Genomic DNA, 23,859 nt, shown 5'->3' with positions numbered 1-23,859 from the left:
AAAGTGACCAATACATCCCTTTAGCCCTCAAAGTAAAAAAATTTAGAGAGAAGGTCTCCATAGTACTAAGGCCTACAATAGTCAGTCCTCCTATTTTCACAAAAAAATCTTTCAAAGGGCCACTCCTGAGGTGATCTCTCTGCACATTATAGACCTATGCAAGTGTATCGAGATTTATGGGCTCTAAATAATTAGACACCTCACTGAGTTTAAACACCTTCCTAAACTCATCATTGTTGATCTGAACCAAGGCTCCCCCATTCACATTTCTCACACATTTAGCAATAGGGTCATAGTTATTTGCAACCTGGGTTAACAAGTCCACATCTTACTCCCAAATACTGTTCATTGGAGCAGGGGAATGTCTCTGGCTAAATCCTACTTTGAAGAGTCCCAGACCTGATATCCCTATCTGTGCATCCCTTAACCAGTTCCCTTTGTCATACAAACCGTCTCCAATTCTTAAACGGGGGGCCTTGGGCACTAATTCTTTCATTTTGGTAGCTGCATTAGTAGACATGGTTAACTATTCTTGAAAATCATCACATATAGCTCTCTCTTGGTAATTAACTTTCCCTGTGAAATCTCTTCGTGGTGCCATTTTGAAATACAGCTATCTCAATTAAGATTTAAGCAAACCTCTGAGAATTTAAGCACACAATGATATCAATTGGAACTATAACTGTTAAACAAAGTGCAGAACTTACTTGTCGCCTGAAGAAATTCGCTCTGCGCAATGGTTCCTCTGCAAAACTCTTTGAAATGACACTAAAGTTTAGTTGATGTGAAGCTTAATACGGAAACAGAGTATTGAATTGAAACATTAATCCACGTGCTTCGGCAATCAATTCACAATTGAATTTGAAAAAAGGCTCCAACAGACCATAAAGAAATTCCCAGTGTCCTAGATTTTCGTTGTTTTGTGAAGGTTAAAAACTTCGTATCTTTTCCATGCGAAACAACACCGTCCATCAGATCCCAAAGAACATGCATGCTCTTTACCTTACTTGAGTCATCCTGCTTAAAAAATGAGCCCCACCTTCCTTTCGCTATTTCGCGAAACATAAACCTCATGCATCTTTTCCATGTGAAACAAAGTTGGTCGTTAGATCTTCTACCATCCACTCGATCTTTACTATCCATGGTGACCCCTAGTCTTTTTATTTAACCGCATGAAGCCGTCACCACTATTTTTGTTGTTTTGCAAAGGTTAAAAATCTTGCACCTTTGGGCTGCAAAACAACGCTCATTGTTGGATCACTTTTGAGATGAGTAGCCTTTAACAGTCTTTACCCTTCCGAGTGGGCCCTCTACATGAAATCCACTTGCCCTATTGATTTCGGCAAATAACTCTTACGTGGTAGTCATTCATTCGTTCAAGAACTCCATCGGACCCCACGTCTGAACTACCACGTGTTTGACTTAACCATGAATTTCATCAGCATCGCCGCTCAATCAGAGTGGGCCTTTCACAATCCTTTGGTGCCACATGTCTATTTGACAGGTTACCTTTTTCCCTAGCCAAGCACCCAACTGTTCTACCACATCATCCACCACGTAGTCGCCAGCTGATTTTCGCCACTTCATGAAGAGTAAACTTTGTTTTGCTTTAGGATGCAAATCAACGTGAGCTATCCGATCAACTCCAAGTTCATCGGTCTTTAAAACCGGGAATTGTCTGCCTGTCGGTTCCACCATCCTTTCGCTACTTTGTGAAGGATAAACACATGCTAATTGGCCAAGCAAAATAACACGAGCTATTGGATCTACCTCAAGATGCACTCCCTTTACCTTATAAGAAATCCTTCCACTGGGCCCACTACCTTTTCGCCACTTCGCGAAAGGTAAACTTTGGACATCTTCACCAAGTGAAACAATGCAGACCACCCGATCAACTTCAAGATGATCGGTCTTTAACCACAGGATCTTCTTACCTTTGGGGTCCACCACCTTTTTGCCACTTTGTGAAAGATAAATCTCTAGCAACTTTGCCTCGTGAAATAACACAGACCGTTGGATCTTGAGACACCTATTCAATTTTTAAATGAAGGGCTCACTTACCTTTTGGGGTCCGCCATATTTTCGTTGTTTCGTGAACCATAAACCTCCGGCAGCTTTTCTTTGTGAATCAACGTGAACCGTTAGATCTCAAGGAAGATGCTCATCCTTTATCTTTCCTTGTGACCTCTTTACCCAGGTCCGCCACCTTTTCACCACTTCGCGAAAGGTAAGTCTCGCACATCTTTCCTTCGTGAGATCGTGCACACCTTTAGATCTATTGGAACTTGCACAATCTTTACAAAGCCCGACAAGGAAATGAAAACTTAGGGGAAGGTGTAAAAAATAAAACATATTTAAGGACCCGCCTATGGAAAATGTAAAAGGGGGGACCTCTTTTCACGATGGAGCAACCCTTCCACATAAGTGGAAAAAGTAACATGCAAAAATAATGCATTGACTTCAAGATAAAAGGGGGTAAATTGCAAAACCTTAAACCATTAGACCAAAAACCCTCAGAGGCAGAAATGAAGAACTAAGAAGAAATTTTTTTTTGCAGATCATAATGGATTAAAGAACAAAATCACCTGATAGTCAAAATAGTGACAACAAGTTGCAAGTGGTTTTTTTTTTCTAAAGTGACTATGTAGTGATATAAATTGGCAGCCATACATTAAATTTGTGCCTATATATAATTGGTGGATTATAAACTTACATAGTCAGTTTCATATGAGAGAGCAACTAGATAAATTTAAACATGGTTGAGGTAAAATTTATTTTAGTATTCCTGTGTTTTGAGCCAAATGAATCCCTGGATGAAGACAATATTTTATTTCTCAACATAAAATAATTTTATCATTGAAACAATTTCTACAAGTATCAAATATATGCTACAAAATTATAATATTTTATTGTTTATTACAAAAACATCCTTAAACTCAGACTCCTTAATAATAAAAAATTTAATGCAATTTGTTCATCAGTATTACTCCATAAAGTAATTATGTGGAAGCAATCCATGCATGGGTCATAGTTGAGTCGATGTGGATAGATGACTTTGAATATAAACCACCTCTAAAATTCTTATTTATCAATTTGTGTTTCTCATGAGCATCCTACTAAAAAGAAAATGATGTAAATTGGCTTGTCTCCATTCATGTACACATTACAAACAGTATATATACTATAGAGTAATAATGCCTACTGTACTCTTTCTTAAGAACTTAAATTTTGTTTTTCCTTATTGGGTAATAACTCAAAATTTCAATGTTTATTACCATGACATACAAAAATTGAATTATTTTTACTTGTAACCACCATTAGATAATGTCTTTGTATCTTAACATTGTGTTATTTTGACTATAATGAGCCATTACATAATGTTAATGCACCATAATATATGTTGAATTTCATTAATAAATATTGCTTTGTATGTGCTCAATGATCATAGGATGGTGATTTCCTTTCTTTATTTTGTTCACTTTGTGAAAGATGTATATTTTTTGCACTGTATATTGATCTGTAAGATCCCAAGGATGCAATTTAGACAATTTGAACTTAACCATAGCCTAGTAATGAATTCATTATATTCGAGCATCTCATCTGCTAGGCAACATGACACATCCAGTGCCTAGCATGCTGATATTTTTGTAGCTTTCCTTCTCCTTGGTTGTCTGAGTTAGATATTAACTTATGTACTTGCTTATGACCCACAGATAACAGGTGTTCCTAAGCTCAAAGTTCATGTAACAAAGTTATTTCTAAGGTTATATTGCACAGTAAATTTTAGTTTATTTTGTAGTGAAATATTTCATGCTAAGAAATATGTTTTTACGTATTTTAGATGGATATTACTCTCACCCTAAGAAAAATTGTAATATTGAACACATTTTTTCTGTTTGCAACTATTTGTTTTCTTTTTCACATGCATTTACTTTTGAAAAGTGAACAATACATAATAAGTGTTTCTAGACATCTGCCCACTTATTTGCAGTAATCATACAATTCAAACAAAAATTTTGTAAGAAAGAATCCATAATCCAATTCATTAGTAATATGACATCATTTAATGATTAACTATACATATTACATGGGTATACCATGTTATGGTGAGAGAATGGTATTTGTTTATATGAAACAAACATCTAAATTGTGAAATCTTAAAGTAGAAATCATAGAAATATTATAGAACTATGTTGACAAAATTTACATTTAGGGAACTCTTCATTAAACTAGATAAAACCTACACTCCCTTGCACAGCCTTGGGTCAAAAACAAGTTTGGTTTCTAATACAGTACCATCTCTAGGAAAAGATAAACCACTTCCCAATGCACTTCCACTGCCATAATCATGCTTGTCAAAACAATTAAACAACTAAAACTAGAACCCTATCACAAGTTATGAAAAAATAGATGATATTAATTATGAACACAACATATTAGATAATGTCTGAATATTAGCATGTAGAAGCATTGGCCATAAGCACTAATAAAAAATAGAATACACCCAAAAAAATACCTAAAAGAAAATTCATGACAATTAAACATCATGTATATGAATTAAATGAAAACATCAGACACACTCAAACTCAAGGCATAGTGATCCCACAAATCACAACCACAAAAGCTCACACACAAAATTTAGCACTGAATCAAAAGAAAACTAAATCCTGAATTTATCAAAAGTTCTCATCACGTCAACATGCTCATTATTCCAATTCATTTTGTTCAATATCATCGAGGTAAAGATGATGTATGCATCAATGATAACTTTCTCCATATTTGAGTTTTCAATAAGATCACATTTTTTGATATATGCCATGTATCTTGGGGACCTGTAGAACAAAAGAAACGGGATGATTAGATGTGTAGGTCAAGGTGTTGTATACAAGAATAAAAATATGTAGTTTTAGTAAATAAGTAAGATGCATAATTTAAGGCTTGAATTGTGTAATTATTTGTGAGTGCATGGAAGAGAATTCTAGAGAAGAGGAATGTGTAATAGTGGGATCAAGCATCCATGGAAAATAAAAAGAGTGTCAAGGTAGAAAGGATGAAGAGTTGCGTACCTTAATTTTTTAGAGACAGAGTTGCTACAATCGAGCCTCCTTTTACCCTTATAATTTTGTATGGATTCTTTTGCATTTTGGAGTATCTCTCGAAGGAGAACGATAGATGAATGCAATGGTCATTTCATGACTTAACTTTGGATATGGTTGTAAATGTAAGCCCTTTCATTTCTACTTTTCCAATAACAACTGTTGCTTTATCTAATGTTAGACCTTGCGATTTGTGTATGGTAATATCCCACGCCATTGTGAGCAGTATCAACCTTTGGTGGCCTAGTGATACAGGTATAATTGGTACACATTTGGGGTCATGTTCATTCCATGGAGGCCCATTATAATTATTGATCCTTACTACAACATATATTGCTACATTTGGTGGTTTTGAACCAGAGCTATAAACAATTTCAACAACTTCACTAAGGGCTCCATTTACTAGTCCTTCTTGTGTCCATAAGTTGCTTGTGAGCGTGATGTGTTGTCCTCTATAAAGAAGGACATGTTTTTCTAGTTCATCGTTAGTTGCATTGTCTACTCTAGACCTAGTGCTTGTTATGATACTTATTGCAATTTAATGATTCGATAATTTTAACATTCTTCTGTTGTGATGTCTAACTAAATCATGTTGGATATTGGATGATATATTGTCATTGATGTCAACATATGTGAAGTCAATATGCGTTTCTCTATTGCAGTTAGATTGGTTGAGCTTGTGTATTGTATATGAGCTAAAATGGTGTAATGGATTATGAGATACTTATCTCTAGTTGATTTAGTTGCAGTTTCAAAGGTTTGCATGATGATTTGATCGAGTTGTGTGATCCGGTATCACAATTGTTTAGTATTGATAGTTTTGGTAAATCTGTATGCTATGCCCTGGAATTGTAATTTCTTTGGTTGTGGATGTGTGGAATGAGTTTGGGACATTGATATGTGTCCTTAATTTGAGTGGTTCAAGATTTGGAGGTCAACAAGTGAATCTTTTAGCTTGTCAGTCAGTTTGTTGATGTTCTTAAGCTTCAGTAGAGAGATGATGATGATTCTAGTAATTTGAGTTGGTATGGTTGTTGCAGAGTGATTCACATTGTCTATGGATGTTTCTAGATCACATCCTATGCGTATTGGTGGTATGCATTGATTGTTGTGTGCATTATTGAAGACTTTATTGATCTGGTGATGTTCTTCATGTTATACGATATTTTCAGTGTTGTAGCATGTTTTAGATGATCAAGGAATAATTATTGGAGGTGTTTCATATGTGTGGTGGTTGTTTAGGTCCAGACCATGTCTTAACTGACATTGTTTTGGTCTGCATGTATTATTGTAGCATGTGTGGTTAATTTTTGTAATATGTAGCATGTGGTAAGTCGACCTATGTTTCATGGGTTGATGATGTGTAGAAATAAGAATTATAATCATTGTGAGAGGTATCTGATCGTAGAAAAGGGTATTGATATGTGCGAATAATGATCTAATCACTCGATAGTTGTGTGAGTTTGTAAAGAAGTGTGTTACAGAGAAGATGAAACAATGTGCTTAACCGAAACTTTACTCAGGCATGTTGAGATACTATTTTATCAGTTTATGATTTTTTGGATGTAATCTGAATGTTTTTGTAAATTAGTGTGACTTCTTGTAAGGTAGTGAGCCTTTCCTAAAGGTTGTAGCCTTTATGGGTTTCATGTTTTGAGTAGTGAGCTCTAGGTAGTGTGCTTGAATGCATGTGCATTCCCCATTGTAATATTTCACTTACTCCTAACAGGGTATTATCTCATTGTGGGTAGGTTCCCACCGTGGGTTTTCCCTTAACTAGGTTTTCCACGTCGAAAATCAAAGTTGCCTGATACAATATCTTATTGGTTACATGCCTTCATCTTTATAAATTGTGAGACAACTTCATGAAGTTCCTGGGGCACAACAATTTGATCCCATATGTGGTTGCCATCAAACTCATGCCTGCCAAGCATCTCAAGTTCATTTAGAATAATATATTTTAAGGGGCCCATTTGTGAAAACAATTCCCATTGATTTAGGTGTATTGTTTCTCTTTTGTCCATCCCAATATCACTCTCTTATTCTTCTTCAATGCTTACCTCCATCTTCGTGGTGCGATTAACATGCCATACATCATATTTGGCTGAACTCATTTGCTTCTAATTTGCAATTATTGTATCCTTGGTAAGTCCTATGTCGATTTCTATGCTTTAGAAATGTTTGTACAATAGTAGCTTGCTCCAATTAAATGTATCAAAGTTGCCAGAGTCCTCTTTTGAGATGTAAATCTTTAGAAAAACATTGGCAATTGATTTTACCCCTCTTTCCATTTGCATCCTTTACAATGTGTAGAATAGGAGAAGGATCTTGCCAACTTGAGTAGTGTTATTGTTTCTAATTCTGGAGGTCGATTAATGTATGAATGTATATAGCTAGATTAGAGTTGGCTTTCACCCATTCTTCTTGTTATTTGAATGAACACTTTTCATCCAACATTCAAAGATGTGAAGGTTGATTACGAACAAAGAGAGGAAAATTTTGAAGCATATGACATGTTTCTTGTGCTCCTATATCACACTCTACTACAATATTTTCCATGAATTTTTGATATGCTATGAGAATTGGGTCATCTATTTTTTGGGTTACAAATATTCTTGTTAACATATCAGTACAAGATTAAAATGCTCTCTTTACTTTTGATGCATAGTTGACAATGTATTTTGGTACAAGTGCTTGTGAGATAACTAGCTAACAATCTATGTTGGCTCTCCATATCAAAAGCATTTTTGGATTGTGTATGTTTAGCCTATCATCATTCCTTGTAGGTTCATATTGTTTCTTCCCATTACTATCACATGATAAGGTAGATACAATATATTCTTTCCATGGAGCTTTGTATCGACACTCTAGTTTTCTCCCCTTCTTGCATAAGCATATTCCTCTTTGCATTTTGTGTGCCTTTGGATACAATTGATTATCTCTTTATAGTCTTAGAGGGGTCTATAGAAAAGATCTAAGTTGTGTCTAGCAAGCATGTATCTTTTATTGGAGCTTGATATATTGTGTTGTCCCTACGAGATGCAGTGTGGGGGTTCCAAGCACTGACATACTTGTCAAAGAATGTTCTTGCATGTTCAACTTCTATGTTGTTATCCCAATCAAGTTTATCCATGTGACCAGTGCATTTTGGAGCTAGAGGAATTCATGTACATGTGTAGTTCCTCGATGTTTTCATTCATATCTATACTGGTAATCTTTTACATCGAGAAGTTTCTCAATGACTTCTTCACAAAATATTGTGAATCGGTGATGTAGGTATAATGATGTGGTGTTGAGGTTATTGATCACATTATCTAAGCATTGTTTATTAGTTTGTGTTACCACTGATGTGTCATTTGAGAGCAATCGTTATAGATCTAGCCACTTTGAGAGTGGGAGACCCTGTTTCATTGACCATGCTCATTAGTTCAGAATGACACTTATTCCAATATGGTCTTGTCCCTCACATCGTAGACCTAAATTGCATAAGCTCTTGAGATAATTATGTGTCGAGAAGATTTTTCAAGTGTGCATAGAGGTTTTCAATAGTGGCCGGTATGTTTTCTTCTGCATTTTTTTAATGAAGATGGCTACAAGCCCCTAGCTATGATGTTGCATCATAAGATTGAACATAAAGTATTGAAACCTTGGATGTCTTCCAAATCTCTAGTAATGAAATCTCATCAAGTGTAGTGCATACTCGTGCATTTGAACTTCCCTAAGTCGTGGCTACATGTGTAATGCGGTTCCATTTGGAGAGAGTGTTAGAAATGCCATATCGAGTAAGCCTTCCATATTGTATTAAATTATTGGTGATGAGTTTAACTCATGATGATCTATAATGTTATCTATGTTGTCATCAAGCTCCAGTGTTCACTTGATGATTTCTAGTTCATGATGTATTTTTGGCAACTTAGCCATTAATGATGATGTGTGTATTGTGCCATTCTCAATATCATCTTCATCTATGTCAGTTTCATTATTTGGCACCACTATATCTTCTCTAGTTACAATATTGTGTATCATGTTCAAAATGTTTGTGCTTACTTCAGGAATTTGGGCTAAGTTGTTTTGATTAAGTAAAAGCAGGTATTTGAAAGGTACCCAAACCTTGTACAAGTCAGAACATGGGATAAGTTGTTAACACTTACAAAAACATCATTATAGTATGGGTCATATTTCAATTTATATTGCAATGAATCTCTAATGTGACTCCTAGTTACATAACAATCATAAAATTGGCCTTCTATGTGTAGCCTTCAAACTATAAGTACATCCAGCTCTTGTATTCTTCATGGAAGAAATTTTACAACATTCTTGATACCCTGTGGGAAACTAATTGTGTGACCACTATATTTAAACTGACCTCCAAGAGTGTGTGTCACTTGTAGGACTGGGTTCACTCTGGCAATGGGCATTTCTTCCACTTGGGTCAATCTTTTCAACACAACAAGTTGTTCTCCTAGGTCCATGTTGTTTCTTGAAGAGAATCGATGTATTCCTCTCTCATTGAAACATCTGTTGCAAGTATAATTAGCTTCTAATGAATGGAGACGCATGCTTGGATGACATTCGTTGCATATGTTTGTTGATTGAATAGTGCATGTAGTTTTTTTTGAAATCTTTTCATTGCTATCATGAAGTTATCATTGTTGTTGAATGAAGTTCCATCTTTTGTGTATTGTTGTGTTCCCATATGTTGATATTTCCATTTTTTTTTTTCTAAATATCAAATGTGTCCTTTTGCATTTATAGCCTCTTCATGATGACCATAGTAATCTTGGCTTCTCTCACGTTATCACGTAGCCTTTGGTCTTCTTTTTGTTGGGGATTAGTTTGTCTATGTTGCAATTTTTTTACTGGCCTTCAAATGACCCAACTCTTCATTATGTTGGGCATAGTAAGCTTGATTTATTTTTTACCTTTGTTGTCTTATGATATCTAGTTGTTGCATGTCAGTATGAGTTTTTCTTGTGGAGGGGTCTACCATTTGTTTTTTATGAAAATGTCAAACCAAATTAATAATAAGCACAATATATAGACATTGTAACAATTGTACATGGCATCTAAAAAACAAAGGCAAAGCTTGAAATAACGAAAGAAGCACATTCTGCATATTCAAATACATAAATAAAAAAACACAAACACACACACATTGTACAATCATTCTAATTGAATCTTCTTGAAAGAATTCAACAAAGTTGTAGAAAGGTATTTTAAGCCAAAAACATATAATATATTATTTGAGGCACCCAATTAGATTAGGGAAAAATAATTAAAGGTCATATATGTCCCAAGGAAAGAAGGGAAAAAGAAAAGCATATAACTGAAATGTACAATATTGAAGGGAGTAGACTTCACATTTCATAATAACAATATATATTACATATGTTTGAAAATGTAAACATAGCATCTTACATATTTTTATTTGAAAACATGCAAAACAAAATAAAATCAAAATTGAAAATCAAACAAATTACAATTCACATAATAACATTTGTAAAGTATTAATAAAAAGCTTTACTTTAAATATACATATTTTAAAAGGTATCGTGAATAGATGATCAAATCACTATTTTGTATTTTTTTTATTAATATTTTAAAATTTTAAAAATTATATAATTTCAATTTGTTTGTAAATGTTTGTATATGTTGTATATAAATATTTATTTATTTTTTTTTTAATTTAAAAAAATTATCTTTTAAAAATGTTTCGTATAAATGATTAAATATACTATAGTTAGTCTATAAATTGTTTAATGTAGATTGAGATTATTTTAAATAACTTTTTATAACTTTAATATAGTTTAATTATTTAATACATATTATATTAAATTGTTTTGACTATTGAAGTTTAGGTGAACTTCAAGATTATTATTTTGAATATATATGGTTTGAATATGGAAAGTGAGAGGCTAAAAGTGTTGCCAAAATTTCAAAGATCTTAGAATCGAGAATACCAAATGAAATTGAGATCATTAAAATATATTTCAATACTATTTTAGACTTAAGGGATAAAATAGGTGGTAATACTCCTTTTACAGTAGGCTCTAAGGTATCTAGGGTACTAAACTATCACCTATTATTAATATGTAAGAAACTTAAAGATGGGTGGTTTTTGTAAAGCAACATGAGGATATGCAAAGCTTACATCCATTTGGATAGGTTGTTTTTGGATTTAGAGTAGAATTTTGAGTGAATCTATTTCTTTTCTAGGGTGATTCACTATGCTAGTTCAAATCACTAGTTAATCTGGTTAGAAATTATTAAAAATGTTACTATCAAATTCAATTTCTTTGTTTTAAACATTTAGAGTTTCCTTCCATGCTAAAAGATTCATGGAAGGCCAAGTTTAAAGGGTGTTATAGGCATTGTTTAAAAATGTTAGGAGATATCAAAGACAAGGTGGCACTTTGCAATAAAATTATATTAGTTAACATTTTTCAGAGTAGAAGGTGGAAGGGAAACTTGAAAACTCTGAGAAGATGTTGAGCGACCTCAGAATTGAAAGTAGGCATAAGAAGAGTAGCTTGATGCTAGAACTGAACACTAGATTATCAATATGGAAGACATATACTGGAAACAAAAGTATAGGGTGAAATAGTTGAAGGAGGGTTATCCAAACACCAAATATTTTCATCTCTCCACAAACATCAAAAGTTAAGTCAACGGAATTGAGGGAATGGTTCCCCCCTTTAAAAGTAAGGCGATTAACATAGCAACCATGTGGATGGAAGGAGTGCAGTGCATTAAGGAGTTGTTGGGAAAAAGAACTAGAGAAAAACCAAGATGCCCAAACCATCTTTCTTTGCAATATACCATAACCGATCAAGTAGAATAAAAATGATGAGCTAATTTAAAAAACTTCACTAAATGGAGAAAATCAATGGGTCCATTAAGGCTTGAGGTCCAAATGATTTTCAAGCTATAGTTTATTAGAATTCATAGAACATTATGGGTTTTCTCCCCATTGGTCTCAAGTTTGGATCTTTGAACTTGGTGTTTATATGGTGTGTGTAATGTGCAGGCCCTTACCCACACCCAAGGGATTAGTCTCACCTTAGCTCACCTAAAAAATGGACGCTAGGCTTGGTCATGGGGATACACTTCGACACCAAAAAAAAACAAAAAATACTTGACAAGCATCCTATCGTAGTTTCACCACAATAATTCACCTTGAAATAACATATATTTTTGTGTCTAATACTTAAGTATTCCTATTATTTAGGTAGAATGGGCCACCTCTTTATACTATGAATTATCCTTAAAAGGACAAGGGGAAATATCTAGATTATTACTTACCTCATGCACTTCTATTGCGTCTAGGTTTGCTTCTATCATAAGTTTTTTAAACCTTGTGTTAAATTTCTTTTGTTGATTATACCTTCATATCACACTTTCAAATCTTATTTATCCACCTAAACAATTTTATATGGGTCTATTACTGAGTAAATTCAACACAAAAGAATGAAGGCTATACACAAATCTACTATAAGATTATTTTTCCCCTTCTTTTCTTTTCTTTTTTTACCCCTATTTTCTCTCTCCTCTTATAAATAGTAGATATCTATTTTATAAAATATAATATTATGCTAGATTATTATGATAGGTTTATGTTGTTGTGATTTTCTTATCTTTGAGAAAAAACTTACAAAAAAATTATTGGAGTTCTTGTCATTTTGTGTAGCTTTGATGCATAGGGCAGTTATATGCCCTTTTATCCAACACAACATGGGAATACATTAAAAGATCTATTTTTCTTTACCATTTATATCGCTATTAATTATGTTCGCTTTGGTGATCGACATGTTATTATTTTCTTTGTTCATCAAATTGTATAGAAGTATTCCCCTTTCCTTTTCTTCACCCCTCTATTGTTTTGATCTAGGAATCCTTAATCTATATTTTTCTAGTGTTGATCATTCATTATTTATTTATTTTCAAAATGTGTTCCACTACGCAATGTATCAAGCTCTTACCCCGAGTATTCATGACTCCTTGTTACATATGTTTTTGGTCATGAATCTTATACATTCTTGTGTTGTTGAAAGTTATTTTATTATCCAGTGCAATGTGTGTTTTTGAACTTTAGTGAAATGGTGGATGTATGTCTTTTATAGACTTTTTTATTTTTATTCTTTTTGTAGTTTACTTTATATTTTATTTTTTTTTATCATGTTTCACTATATATATCTTCTTCAATCTAATTAGAGTTATCTAAGGATAGGTTAAAAGTTTACCCTTAATCCAATGGTTGAATTGCATGTAAATTCTTGGCCTAAGGAAATTTGCATTATATATGCAATGTATTTCATACTCTAATCTAAGAGCATTTAAAAATTTCTATCAATAAGAATCTTGCCATTAGATTAATTTCTATCATTAAGTTAAATTAAACTTGTATTTTTAATTTAACTTGTAATTTGTCTAAAAAGTTCCTACAAACAACTTAAAAGACAAAAAGGGGAAAGGGGAAATAAAAAGCAAGTTACAAGTTGCAAGTCTTTTAAAAAGTTCACATGTAACTACTATAAAAAACCCTTACAACACTAAAACATAAAGGAAACTCTAAACTTGCAAAGGAAAGAAAAATTTTCACTTATAGTCCAAGAGAATAAAACTCGATTTTGAAGGAAAGACATAGAAAACGAATTCACAATAAAATTTGAAACAAGGATGAACCGAAGATTAGTCCAGTTCAACAAAAAACAAAAAAATTGCTTGGGAATCATGTCTTGGAAACAAAAATGACGTATTTTAAGAAAAAATTTATAAGAATTGTCACCTTTTTTAAAATCCAAAATTTCAAAAATGAGGACAACATATCCAACCCCATTTATGTCTATGGAATAGGTACGAAGGGAAGTCATTTCCTTTTTTTATTAATTTCCATGATCATCTCTTCTAAATTTATCACCGCCCACCTGAGTTTCAAATGAGCTATATTTAGTTTTTGCACTCAACTTTGCATGGTACAAAATTTTCTTCTAACTTAACTTTCTCTTTATTAAATTTTCATGCTTTGCTTTTTAAATTCGATGGGAAAGCTTTTTGTAGGGTATTTTAATATCTACCCTTGCATGATTTTCTTATGTGGACAAGAGGAGTTTATTTGAATTTCTTTTAAAAAAACTAATAGTTTTAAAGTAAACCTCGTTTAAAGATCACGTGGAGTAAGTCTGTTATTTATTTATTTAAGAAGTGTGCTCTCTTTAAAAAAAAACTATTACTTTTATAAGCATGTAAAATCATTGACCATAAGCACTGATAAACAATAGAATACACCCATCAAACTACCTAAAAGAAAATACATGACAATTAAACATCATGTATATGAATTAAATGAAAACATTAGACACACTCAAACTCAAGGCATAATGATCCCACAAATTACAACCACAAAAGATCACACACAAAATTTAGCACTGAATTAGAAGAAAACTAAATCCTAAATTTATCAGAAGTTCTCATCACATCAACATGCTCATTATTCCAAATCATTTTGTTCAATATCATCAAGGTAAAGATGATGTATGCACCAATGATAACTTTCTCCATATTTGATGTGTGCATAAGATCATGTTCTTAATGTAGCAAGTTTGTCTGAACTAATGAAGAGCCCATTCTATCTCAATTATTTTTAGAATGAGTAAATAACCTTGAAGAAGCAATATGATCATCCATGCTATTTATTTTTTTCATTGAAATCAATGAATTCTCATCTCAAAATTTACCAACATTTCTACTTTGCATGTCAAAATGCATCTTTTAAGGACTTGAACAAAAATTTTGTCAAAGATTTGGAATGCTTAAAAATAGTTGTAAATAGAATTTTTTTGTCTAACCTAATGTGTCAATATGACACATAGTTTTCATTGATAGGATTAGATGGTTTCAGATTTGTTTATAGATAATGATTATGATCTATGCCTTCATTATTCTTGAAGTGAGAATGTCTTTTAAGTACACTAATGTGGATTTCAGTTGTTTCTTTTAAGGACAATGAATGAAAAACCTTAGGTGACTACAATAAAACATTTATGCTCCCCATTTTGTCAAAATATGTTGGAATCCCTACAATAGCAATCTTTAAAAGCAACAAGGGGCGTATTATTGCCGAAAATAGCATAGAACTGATATGAAATTGTGTAAGGGCCATGTTTTACTGAATCTGCACCAAAACCTTCTAAATAATGCTTGTTGGTGTCGACCTTGTATAATCTTCTAACTAATTCTGAATCTTTGCAACACTGCCATATTTTATGGAAAAGTATAACAGATTCTTTGTTTGAACGCCAATTTGTGAACCTAGTTTCAACTTTGTCTAGAAGCCCTTGTAAGATGGTGTTGTATAGCTTGTAGTTGCAAAGACTTATTTGGTTTTCTTAGAACCATAGATTAACTAATATTTATTTCATTTGAATTGGGTTATTTAGAGTTATTTGATATGAAAAATTGTTTGCTGCTATTTTTATTTTTGTAAGAGGAGAAAATTGAATTTTCTTTTCGTTATACTTTTCTTTGTATGTTCAAGTTATTGTTTGTCATCTTGCTTTTATTTCAATTCCTTTGTTCATTTTGAATTTAATATATCTATCGAATCGTAGAGTTAACTTGTAGTTTATTTCTTTTGGTGTTTTTCAGCCTTTGAGCAAGAGTTGCTTAGAGGGCGTGTATTGGATTGTGCATGATAAGTACCATAGGCTCCTCACTTTGTAGAGATAAATTAGGCATTTTTCTTTAGATACATGAATCCCAAAGAATTACAAAGCTGTTTTTATGATTCTAGAGAGATGAGAACTCACTACAGAGATGTTACACTCCACGAGTATGTTGCTTCACTTGATCTTTGTGTGCATCGACACCATTTGATTTTGTTTGTAATTTTGTAGGTTTTATTGTTGCCTTTTTAAAGAATTCTTTCTATTTCCAGTCAGCTTTCTTACATTTGAAACATGCAGCTTTTAGCTAATTTTTTTTTTTCATTGATCATCACATTCATTAAAAATTATCTTCTTGTTTTTTCACATTTTAAGCTCACAATGTGTCCATAATGTTTAAATACTTTTGGTTTGCTGAATTTTTTCCCAAATGATTTTTGCCTCTTTAGGATTCATTATAATAACTAATATTAGAAGTGGAACTTTAAGCAAGACATTTGTATGCCTTTAGTAAAAAATAGTTTCTTTTTCTTATTTTTATGGGTGAGTGAACTCTCATGTGCTCCATTTTCTCAGTCATGTTGATCGATAACACTTCACCTTGACAATGTTTTAAGTTAACTTTTACATCCTTTATTGACATAAAATAAATAAAACTTATTTTTTTGTCCACAAAATTTACCTTCTATACTTGGTGAAGGTCAAAAGTGGACAATCAGAAGTGGACAACTCTGGAGCACAACGGAGTAATTTTCCCTTCACCTTATAAGCCACATGGAGTTAAAATGCTTTATGATGGGAAGCCAATTGATCTTTCTCCTGATGAAGAGGAGGTAAGATCTTGTTGGTTTTGATTTTGTCCTTTTTGTGTTTTTCTATGTAACATGCTACAATGTTACTACTTTTTTCAAAAATTTTGTAAGTGTGCTTCACTTGTTTATTGAGCTTTTTTGTTTTTTGGTATATTTATTTACATTGTTATCTATAATATTTTTCAATATTCTAAGAATATGCAGATTCTTCTATGTTTTGATTTTGTAGGTTGCCACTTTATTTGCAAAGATGAAAAGTACAGCTTATGCTACAAAAACAATTTTTATAGAAAACTTTTGGAGTGATTGGAAGCAAGTTTTGGGGAAGAAACATGTCATCCAAAAGTTTGAACTTTGTGACTTTACCCCAATTTGTCAATGGCATCTCAAAGAAGAAGAAAAGAAGAAACAAATGAGCACAAAGGTGAGTTAATATGCTACATGAATATTTTTAAGGTAGATAATCATTTTGTCAGAATTAGACAGGTCAATGTATGAATATTTTTTTCTCGAGTATGTTATGAGAAATTTTTAATGATATTGTTGTGTTTTAGGATGTTTTCATTTAGTTTATCACCTGTGCCTATATCGGTTGGAAATTTGCATTCTCTTCCCTTTTTTTCTATCTCTTATTTAGATGTAAGTTTCTACTTTAGTATAGCTTAGTGCATTTTTAGTAATTTCATAGCTAAGGATATAAACAATGTAAAATCACTAAGAAATCTTTACAATTTAAATGCAGTTTTAGTTAATTTTGTTGCAATTCTTTATGTTAGAAATAGGATTTTTTCAAATGAATGTAGAATTCTTTTGCAGCATTGCATTTCACAAATGTATACAAATAGGCAAGGACTATAACTGCTACTTTATGAAACCTCTTTCCATGTAGTGTCCCCTTCTAAATTTTGTCCTATGAATCTAAAAATTATAAAGTTAGGGTTAGAGATTATACCTTGTCAGCTTAGAAACAAAAGATTAAATAAATATTCCTACACATAATAATAAAACCATATACAAATAGATACATTCCTTTGATGAATAAGCATAAAGTTTTTACATTATGATATGAATTCTAATTTATGTAAATATGAAGTGGGGAAGGAGGATACTATGAGGCCTATTGTGTAGTCTCTCTACCCAAGCCCAAGAGAGGTTGTTTCCTTCAACCTTCTTGCTCCACTTGGTGACTGTACGATTCTCCTCATATATCAACCTTCTTCATGATTGGCTTACCTTGTGGGTTAGGGATGAGGTTGGAGCCAAGTTGCTAGACTCCTCAAGGTAAGTACTCTCAAGGTACTAGATGCCTTTGGGTCATCCTAGAACAACCAACTTACAAGTCTCTCCTAACCTCTCCATTACACCTTCATTCCCTTTCTCACAAGTAAGCATTGTAATTCTGATTTAAATACTTTATATTTTTATCAGTATGTTCTTAATGATTTGAGAATCCATGATTCATTACATAGCCTTTCATATTACTGTACATAGCTTGAATTCATTGTGTGAAATTACTATTAATTGTTGAGATAGTATTAATTTGATTGTGTAAGTTACTGGTAGTTGGAAATCAGTATTCAATATATTACCCTGCTTATGTGATTTGTGCCCATTGTCTTATGATTGATGAAGCTATTTAATATTGTTATTTTATGACTATAAGTCTGTGACTGTGGATCATAACAACATACAAATAAGATTCTAGTAAGTAATCAAAATGATGTTACCTTGAGTATTGCTTTGTCTAAAACTTGAACTTGTTGGCTTGTGCAAATTATTTCTTCCTATCTAGACCGATGGTGTTGTCCTTGGGTGATTTTGATTCCTTTCATTTTTATCTCTCCATGTTAGGGAGAGGTGACACATCTTTCTCATGTATGGCCTTTGGCAAGAGACACACCCTTAGCACCCTTTGAAAGAGTGTAACTCTTCATTATTTCTGCCATTTGAAAGGGACATGTGACGTTTTCATATATCGCCCCATTGCAAATGGGGACCCCCTACTTTTTATGCCCTCTTGGTCTCTTGGCTTTTGTTTGTTGCGTCTTTTCATGGCAGTCTTGTCAATCTCCTCAGTTTTAGGGGGTCAATTTGATCAAGTTTGCAAGTTGTTTGAGTAAACTTGGGCAAGTTTAGAACTCATTTGGTCCATTTTAGGGTTTTGCCCTTTAGACTATATTTGAGGCCTTTTCCTTAGGGTTTTGAAAAAACTGAACATTGCATTGGAATCAGGACCCTTCAAGGAACCTACTAGTGAAATTTGAGCGAATTTTGAGGAACTTTCTAATTTTAGAAAGTTTCTATTTTTAGGGATTTCATTGCCTCCCAGATTGTCTTTATTTCACCGAAAATCAAACTTACTATTTTAGCAGTTTCTATTTATAGTAAGTTTCTATTTTTAGAAAGTGTCGTCTCGCCTTGTGTTGCCCTAATTTTAATATTTTATAGTAAGTCTGTTCTTGGTAGGTTCATCATTAGGTAGGGGTTCTAGCACTGAAGACTGAGCATTCTTGAATATTTCTAAATTTGGAAAGTTTGAAAAAGCAGGCTTCTGAGTGAACAATGGCTAAGTGTGGAAATCATTCCAAAAATGGAAAGACAATAAAAAATCCTTCTTAGGCATGAAAATTTTCCCAAATGTTGAAGAATTTTTGAGGCAATGGCAAAATTGGATAGGGAAGAGAATTTTCTCCCTTGTAGACCTCAAAACTCAAATTTGAAAAAATTCCTAAAAAATAGGAAAAGTGACAAATTGACCAAAAATCTCCTTCAAGACTAGATGAACACAAATAGCATGAAAAAAATCTTCCAGTACAAATTTTTTCTCTGTCCAAGAATTTTCTCTCTCCAAAAACCTAGCATACAAGAATCCTTCAAAAGTGGAAAATATTGTTAAAATTCTTCCAATGTAGGAAAATCTTCCAAAATGTCTTTTGTGAGGCTGAAATGGAAAGATTCTTGTAAAGGATGAGTTGGCAACATGCAAAGAAGATATTCTACATTAATGAAGCACAACCAGGAAAATTATAAATGATGGCAGGGTCCATTTCCTTGGCAAGAATCTATTGAATGCATGTCAGCATGGTGATGCATTAATTGTCGGAATATTTGACCAAATGGCAGTCGAGTCAACGCATGTTGAGGTAGTGGAGCATCTTTTTGTATGTAGTTGTCACATTTATGGCACCATGGTTGATTATTGCATGTTGTTGTCATATGTGGGGATGATGGTGCATTTATGACAAAATGGGGCGATTTTTGCATGGAGGAATATTCAATGCATGTTGAGCAAATTTAGTGAAGAGTGGTGCATTTAATGCATTTTGGATACCAATTGTAATGGGCATAATGGGTCATTAATGTTTATTCCCATCTTGTTGCATCATGTTTGTGGAATCTTTTAGGGTAAACCCTACTTAGGGTTTTGCATGTGTTCAAGGCTTGAAGCCTATATAAGGGGGTGACCCCTTCATTTGTAAAGGAGGGAGATTTCTATGAAATTGTTGCGATAATTTTTTTGAGATAATAACAATGAAACATTGTTCTCTGATGGTCTTCACTTAAGTTATTTTCCAAAACTTGCATGGTTTCACCTTCCTCACTTAGAGTAGAAGTAGAGTAGTGCTTTGATTTCAATGGAGAATGTAATGGTGTTTGATGACTTTCCATGGCTCATACTTTTTGCATCTTGTTGATTATAAGTTGCAGTGTAAAGTTAGCCTGAGCCACTAAATTAGTGCTTAGTTCAATTGTGGATAGTCATTTGGATTGTGTTGTTTATGGTATTCAAATGCACTTTCTCGATTTGAAAATCCTTCAACATCCTTGGAAGATTGCATTGTAGTTAATCTTGGCGAAGCCAAATTTGGTTCATTTGGAATTCGTCCATTAGAGCACTATCTATTGATATCATTGCCCTTAGGAGTAGATTTAGATTCTTTAACCATTTTCCCCTTTAATTTCACTTTATTTGAAGAAAAAGCATTGCAGAATTGCCACATCCGATGATGAGGTTTCAGCCACAACAAAGAAGTGAAAGAATGATTCAAATGTAACTCCCCTTGGATTATCGACATATTGTTGTCGTCATTTTTGAATTTTCAAAAAAGTGACAACCCCTACAATTTTTTGCTCAAAATGTGTCATTTTTGTCTCAAGGCATGTTTTACGAGATGCAAAACTCACATTTGTTAGTGTCAAATCATCAGGGGGTGTCTTTTCCATTGTTGTTTAAGTTTTGGCCTTCATTTTCCTAGCTTTTTTTTCAATTTCGGGTTTCAAAGCAGTCATTGCAAGTAGAATATTTTTGCTTGAAATTTGAGATTTTAAGGCTCTAGACACATTGTCCAAGGCATTTTTCCATCACCTAGGAATCCAACGATGAATCCAAGTCCTTTACCTCTATTTTTGTCAATTTTCATTGTCTTAAAGTTGGGTTTCTCTTCAATTTTGGGTTTGAGAGCAATCACTGCAAGTTGGAGATTTTAATACAAAATTTGCAGTTTTAAGGCTCTAAGGCACACTTTTCAAGGTGAAAAGTCTATATTTCTTGATGGTAAATCAACCACGAGCTTATCTTCCATCTTTGTGCAAATTTTGGTTACTTTTGGCCTTCATTTTGGACATCTTTTGTGCAATTTCGGGTTTCATAGCAGTCATTGCAAGTTAACTCATTCCAAGTTGGGGAAATTTTAGATCTCATTACAAGTTAAGTCACTGCAGGTAGGAACTTTTTGAGGTGATTGCAAGTAAATGAAATTAAAAGTCAAAAAATTAACTTGCAATGTGTCCCTAGAAACTCGAAATTGACTTTAAGTCATATTTGAACTTGTCAAGTTATTTCAAAACTTTCATTACAAGTTGTTTTCAAAAAGCAACTTGTAATGAACCAAAAATAACCCGATTATAAGTAAAAAGGCCTTGTTTTGATTCCTAAAGCTCTAGTCGGGTCTTGAGCACCTATTTGCAAGTTGGGGGACTTTTATGTTACATTGCAAGTGAAACCATCACTTGTAGTTGGGCCTTTAAGACCCGACTACAAGTGCATGGGGTCGTTTTAATGCAAGTTTATTGTTTTAAATAGAAATTTGCATTTCACTTGCAATCGGGTTTTTTTTACTCGATTGCAAGATCTTTCAAAGCAAAATCGTGTAATGTAATTGCGGGTTTTAGCAATGTCAATACAAATCATGTTATAGCTTGCTTTTCAAGCGGATTTTTCTCCCTCATACTGCACAACCTACAATCGGGTTTTTCCTTCCTATGTGCAAGTGCTCTTTGAACACCTTTAGTCAAGTCTTCAAGACCTGACTTCAAGTGGGTTATCCACATGTTATTTCCCAAACATGCAAGAAAGGTTTACTTGAAATCGGGTTACATGCAATCGGGTCTTCAAGCCCCGATAACAAGTAAAAGTGCAAAAGTCTTTCCCTACATTGCACTTGTAATGAGCCTCCTAAAACTTGAAATTCACTTGTGAGCCCATTTTTGTAGCAATTTATCCCTTCTCCTGTTAGTCTTGTTTGCACACATGATCTATCAACCCAACAAATCAAGGCATGGGCATTGTTTTATAACAATTTCATCTTGAATAAGGTGTTATGGGTTCTTCATCAGTGAACAAAAGAAGAAGAGATACAATAGCAATTCATGGAGGCAAATTATAGAATGCCTTCAAGACAAAGATAGGCTTCTTACTTCAGACTTGCAAAAAACTTCCCTCCTTAAAAGCTAGTACTACCTGAAGCAAGAAGATAAATTGAAGTTCATTGGCTGAGGACACAAAGATCATTAAGGATACAAATTCTCGTTCCTGTTCAAGATGTCTTCACTAATCTTGAATACTTCAAGTTCTAGCATCATGAAGCAGCATGAAGATCATCACAACCAAAGGATGTAGTTAGAGTCATGTCTTCGGACACAGAATAGTTTCAATTATGCATTTGTAATTTTGTTTTGACAAGTTACATGTAAAGACAAATTTTGTAATTGCAAGTGTCTCTTTCACTTGCAAGCTTGGAAAATGTAATTACATGTAAAGCAACTACAAGTTGAGTTAGATTAGGACTGTAGTTGGAATAAGTCATGGTGGTTGAAAGAATTTCTCAAGTTAGTTGGGATCCTCCCATCTTTTTCTCGAGGCTCCTCTCCTATAAATACTTGAGGAGGTCTAGTGTAATCTTTATCTTTTGGCAATGCAACAAAATTCTGTCAGTTTGTATGTGAACTCTAAGACTTTGAGCTTAGTTGTAAATCAGATTGCAATCAATTAAAGAGGCAAATTGCTTTCAAACTTTTTGTTAATTCAAGGTGTTATGTGATGACATTTTCTGGAGATTGATTGTGAGTTTTGAGGTGTTATACAAGAGGGATTCAAGCTCAATCTTGCAGACTTTAAGCTGCTTATTGCATTTGGAGTTTTAGATTGGTTTTAAAAATTTGACATTGTAGACTTTGAGCTACTTGTCATGTTTGAAGCCAATGTAAAGAACCCAAGTAAGAAGGTAACTTGCAGACTTTGTGTTGCTTTTATTTTCTATGTTTGTTCATAAGAGGTGCATCATGCAGTTAGACTTTGAGCTGCTACATACTCTGCTTGGTTACCAGAAAATCATCTAAAAAGGTTGATAGGAGAGTAGATAGTTGAAGACTTTGAGCTTTCTTTCTGTTTTTCTGTCTCGAAGAAGCAACAAAGGACTTTGTGCCTTTATGGAAACTTTGCTTCTTTATCTAGTTTACTTCATTAATCATTTGTGCTTTCAGCTGTAATTCTTTTCTGAAAGAAGAGAAAAGAGTAAGTGGTTTTTTCTGAAAAAGAGAACAAGACAAAATTTCACCCAAATTTAGAATAGATTTAGAGTTAGAGTTTATTTTTGAATTGTTGAAGTAGAAAGAAAAGGGGAAGCCTTCCCTTAGAACTAGGAGAGTTTTTACTCACACACTGTGACTAAAACCACAAATTTGTACATTTCCCAGGTGTACAAAATTTTTAACCAACACATATCACATCAAGCCAATTGAGTCACGTCCACTGCATAACTAGAACCTTGGAGTCAATCCTTTGAACCTACTGCAATCCTAGAATACGATTAATCTTTGATCAAGAGAGAGTAAAGTAACCCTTGAGAAACTTTATTTTGTGTTAGAAATAGTCATAAACGCCACATCAACAGGACACAAACTTTCACAATCAAATCTATGCTTCTTATTCAAATCGGATCTGCATTTTTGATTCCCCAATGATCCCCTCTTCAAATGAGTTCTCTTCTCCTTTATATACCTCATATTTGG

The 23,859-nt window shown here is 33.4% G+C and overlaps 1 protein-coding gene across 1 annotated transcript in view; it reads left to right on the top strand.

Annotated features, from left to right (window-relative positions):
• Positions 1-15,844: 15,844 nt before the first annotated feature.
• Positions 15,845-23,859, top strand: part of LOC131031607 (DNA topoisomerase 1 alpha-like) — a 61,790-nt gene continuing 53,775 nt past the window's right edge. Inside the window, exons 1-3 of the mRNA XM_057962765.2 lie at positions 15,845-15,924; positions 16,458-16,590; positions 16,799-16,993. Coding sequence (XP_057818748.2) covers positions 15,845-15,924; positions 16,458-16,590; positions 16,799-16,993 — 408 coding nt within the window. The remainder of the gene's footprint in view (positions 15,925-16,457; positions 16,591-16,798; positions 16,994-23,859) is intronic.

The sequence above is a fragment of the Cryptomeria japonica genome, chromosome 2 (genome assembly GCF_030272615.1).
Source record: "Cryptomeria japonica chromosome 2, Sugi_1.0, whole genome shotgun sequence".
NCBI classification, from domain to species: Eukaryota; Viridiplantae; Streptophyta; class Pinopsida; order Cupressales; family Cupressaceae; genus Cryptomeria; species Cryptomeria japonica.
Note: the sequence above shows the minus strand (reverse complement) of the source record. Positions and strands in the feature narration are given on the sequence as shown.